The 3,336-nt window shown below is 54.6% G+C and overlaps 1 protein-coding gene across 1 annotated transcript in view; it reads right to left on the bottom strand.

Moving 5' to 3' along the window:
• Positions 1–213: 213 nt before the first annotated feature.
• TNIP3 (TNFAIP3 interacting protein 3) overlaps positions 214–3,336 on the bottom strand; it is an 18,131-nt gene continuing 15,008 nt past the window's right edge. The window contains exons 6-8 of the mRNA XM_023747219.1: positions 2,965–3,090; positions 1,603–1,653; positions 214–399 (exon numbers count right to left, since the gene is read on the bottom strand). Coding sequence (XP_023602987.1) covers positions 214–399; positions 1,603–1,653; positions 2,965–3,090 — 363 coding nt within the window. The remainder of the gene's footprint in view (positions 400–1,602; positions 1,654–2,964; positions 3,091–3,336) is intronic.

The raw sequence follows: 3,336 nt of genomic DNA, 5'->3' as shown, positions 1-3,336 counted from the left end.
TATTCCCTTTGCTTTTCGTTATACATAAAAATGTCCTCTTGGTAGAATCAGGTCTGGCATTAAAAACGACCCATCTAACATGCTGTGTGTTTGTTCAAGGGCTTAGGACTCAATGGGGCACCTTGCAATGAACGTCCATGTCTCTGTGGACACCATATGGCAAGTCAGTGAGAGTGTGTGTGGCCCCTGTCACTCCGCAGGTTGGGGGCGGAGCTAAGGTGCCACATTCCAGAGACGGGCTGATTTCAGGACAGCAGCACGCTGGGCCAGCCCGCAGGCCGGGAGCGGCTTACTCACCGGGAGCCTGGGCAGGTCCGGCACAGCCCCGGGGTCGGCAGGTGCGCCTGCCGCGTCGGGCAGGTGGAGACCCAGGCCGCAGCGACAGGGCAGGATGCGCATCTGAGGAGACAAGGCCGTCGGTCACAGGAGTGGGTGCAGCGGGGCCTCACACTGACACTTGCTTTTACAGTCACATGGTTTGGCTTCAGTTTTTGTTATTTTTAATTTATTGGTTTTCGAGAGAGAGGAAGGGAGAGAGAGGAAGAGAAACATTGATGTGAGAGCCAAACATTGATCAACTGCCTTCTGTACACCCCGAACGCGGGATTAAGCCCGCAGCCCGGGCATGTGCCCGGACCAGGAATCCAACCTGCTACCTGTTGGTGCTCAGGACAACACCCAACCAATGAGCCACACTGGCCAGATAGTCTTTTTTTTTTTTAATTGATCTTAGAGAGGGAGGAAGGAAGAGAAAGAGAAAGATCAATGTGAGAGAGAAACTTGGATCTGTTGCCTCCTGTATGAGCCCCAACCGGGGATAGAACCCACAACTTGGGTATGTGCCCTGAGCAGGAATCAAACCCGTGACCCTCTGGTGCACAGGACGATGCTCGACCACCGGAGCCACACGGGCCAGGGTTAGCCTAACTCTGTCACAGCAGGAGGAGGTCGGACCCTGGACCAACACAGATGAGCTCACAGCCGACTTACTTAAGGTGAAGTTGCTATTTTTCTAATTTTGAAGAAATTAGCAAGAACTGAGAGGTAGCTAGCGTTAACTCCACTGAGTTGTCTTCACAGAAGGGCCTCGCATTGTGCTCTAGGGAGTTCTCTTACCTGAGGAGACACCCTTGGGCTCAACTAGTCAGAGAGGAAGCAGTAGAGGACTACGAGGACTACGACAGCCGCGGGGGACGGGGCAGTGTCGGGGCCGAGAGGGGACCCTATTCCCCAAAAGAGGTGGACATCTCGGTGGTAGTTTCCCACCGTAAACTGTCAGCAACTGCAGGGCCACAGGGAGGGGCTTGCCCAGTGGCCATGGTCTGCATAGGACGCTCCTTGTGAGAACACACGGGCTCGGGCTTCGTCACGTGTGGCAGAGCATGTGCTTCTCATGTGTGCAGGGCTGGGGGTCCCTGACCTTCTCTCCGCGGCCCTCGGCCACAGTGAGCACAGGGCTGCCGGGCCCCGTGGGGACATAGAGGGCCTGGGACTGGCCTGGGGGGAGCTGTCATCCAGGGAGTGCAGGGGCGCGGGGGGTAGGGGGCTGGGGGGGCGTGCGGGCACTGAGAGGCTCCGGGAGTTCAGTGGGCGGCCACGCACCTGTTCCAACTGCCGTTCCAGCCTTTCTTGCTCCAGCCGGCACGCTTTTACCTGTGGACAAAGCACAGATATCTGCCTATCAGAAAGGGTTCGATGGTTCCTCCTGACGCTGCTTGGGACCAGCTCTCGGGGACGCCCCGGGGCTGCGGGGACCACGGAGCGGAGGTGCTGGGGAAAGCAGGCGGCCTTCGGGCTTTCCGGACACGCCTGGGCTCCATCCCGGAAATCCCACATGAGGTCTGGGGACGTGGGCGGTTCATGTTGTTATTGCAGTGTGTTTGGGGCCCTTACAGTTCTCAGCGTGAGGGGGTACATTTCCGTCTGGATGGAGGAGGGGAGGAGCAGATGTGGGTGTGGACATAGAACAGCTCCTGTTACTCACTGAATGGAACTGGGGCGGCCACAGGGTCAGGTCCCACAGGGGCCCGGGCACGTCCTGAACAGTGTCAGATAGTTTGTAGTGCATTTTCCTTTCTTAAGCCAAAATTGTGTCCCCTGCATTTTTTCCATTCACATTAGCATTTACCCATCGTGGTGGCTTCCTGTGTCTGCTTTCATTATAGCCGATCATGCTTTATTTTAGCGGCTTACATTAATAGACCCTATTCCAACGAGCTGGCTCACGTTACCGGCTTCCAAAATACTCCAGTCACAGTTACCTTGGGGCCCCCAGAGGGAACACCTTGGTCCCACCAGAGTCTGTGGTTCTCAACCTTCTGGCCCTTTAAATACAGTTCCTCATGTTGTGACCCAACCATAAAATTATTTTCATTGCTTCTGCATAACTGTAATGTTGCTACTGTTATGAATTGTCATGTAAATATCTGATACGCAGGATGGTCTTAGGCAACCCCTGTGAAAGGGTCGTTCGACCGCCAAAGGGGTCGCGACCCACAGGTTGAGAACTGCTGCACCAGACAGACACGTAAATGACACTTAGCAACGGGCCTGTTTTTGGAAGATGGGGACATTCCACTCAGCCCTTCACAGAACGTGACAAGGACTTAGACACACGTCACTGCCCTGGGGAGTTTCAGGTTGGCCTTGGAGTCCTGGGTAGGCCAGCTCCCAGGCGACCAAAATAAATATCAGGAGGAAAAGATCAAAAGAATTAGACGTCAGAAAAGAATGTTGGAGTCCAGCTGCTGGGTAACTCCTCACTACAGTTACACTAAAAGAAACACCCAGTTGTTCCCAACTTCTCACAAGATGGTTTAAGAATCATTTCATCCCCGGTGCTGACCTCTCAGAAAAATTCAGCGTCAAATACCAGAAGCCCCAGAGCCTTGCGTTCTGCCTTAAGGGAGAGGGTAAACGGGTAGCACACACCTGCGGGCCAAGGCCCTTCGCTCTGACCTGTACCTTGGACTTCAGCTGGTTCAGCTGGGATTGCGACGTCCGGTTCATTTGCTGCAGCTGCTCTTTCTCCTGGTTGAGTCTCTCTCGGTCCGACCTCTCCCTTCTGAAGTCTTCCTCGTAGATCTGCACCTGGGAGACATTCACCGTGGTTACTGCGCTTCCTTTCTCCTCAGCGCGGGGCTCGGGGGCGTGTCCGACTGCGTGTTCCTTCTCCCTCCCATGACCATCTCCTCGCAGAGGAGCTACACCTAGCACACAGGGCTGTCATGGTGACTGCGATTCTATCTTTCTCTTTGCGTAGAATGGCCCTTCTCCACTTTCTCCTGAATCCATGGGTTCAGAAGTAGAGTCATAACATGGATATTTTGAAAAGCA

This window comes from Myotis lucifugus, unplaced genomic scaffold (assembly GCF_000147115.1).
Source record: "Myotis lucifugus unplaced genomic scaffold, Myoluc2.0 scaffold_814, whole genome shotgun sequence".
Lineage (NCBI taxonomy): Eukaryota > Metazoa > Chordata > Mammalia > Chiroptera > Vespertilionidae > Myotis > Myotis lucifugus.
Note: the sequence above shows the minus strand (reverse complement) of the source record. Positions and strands in the feature narration are given on the sequence as shown.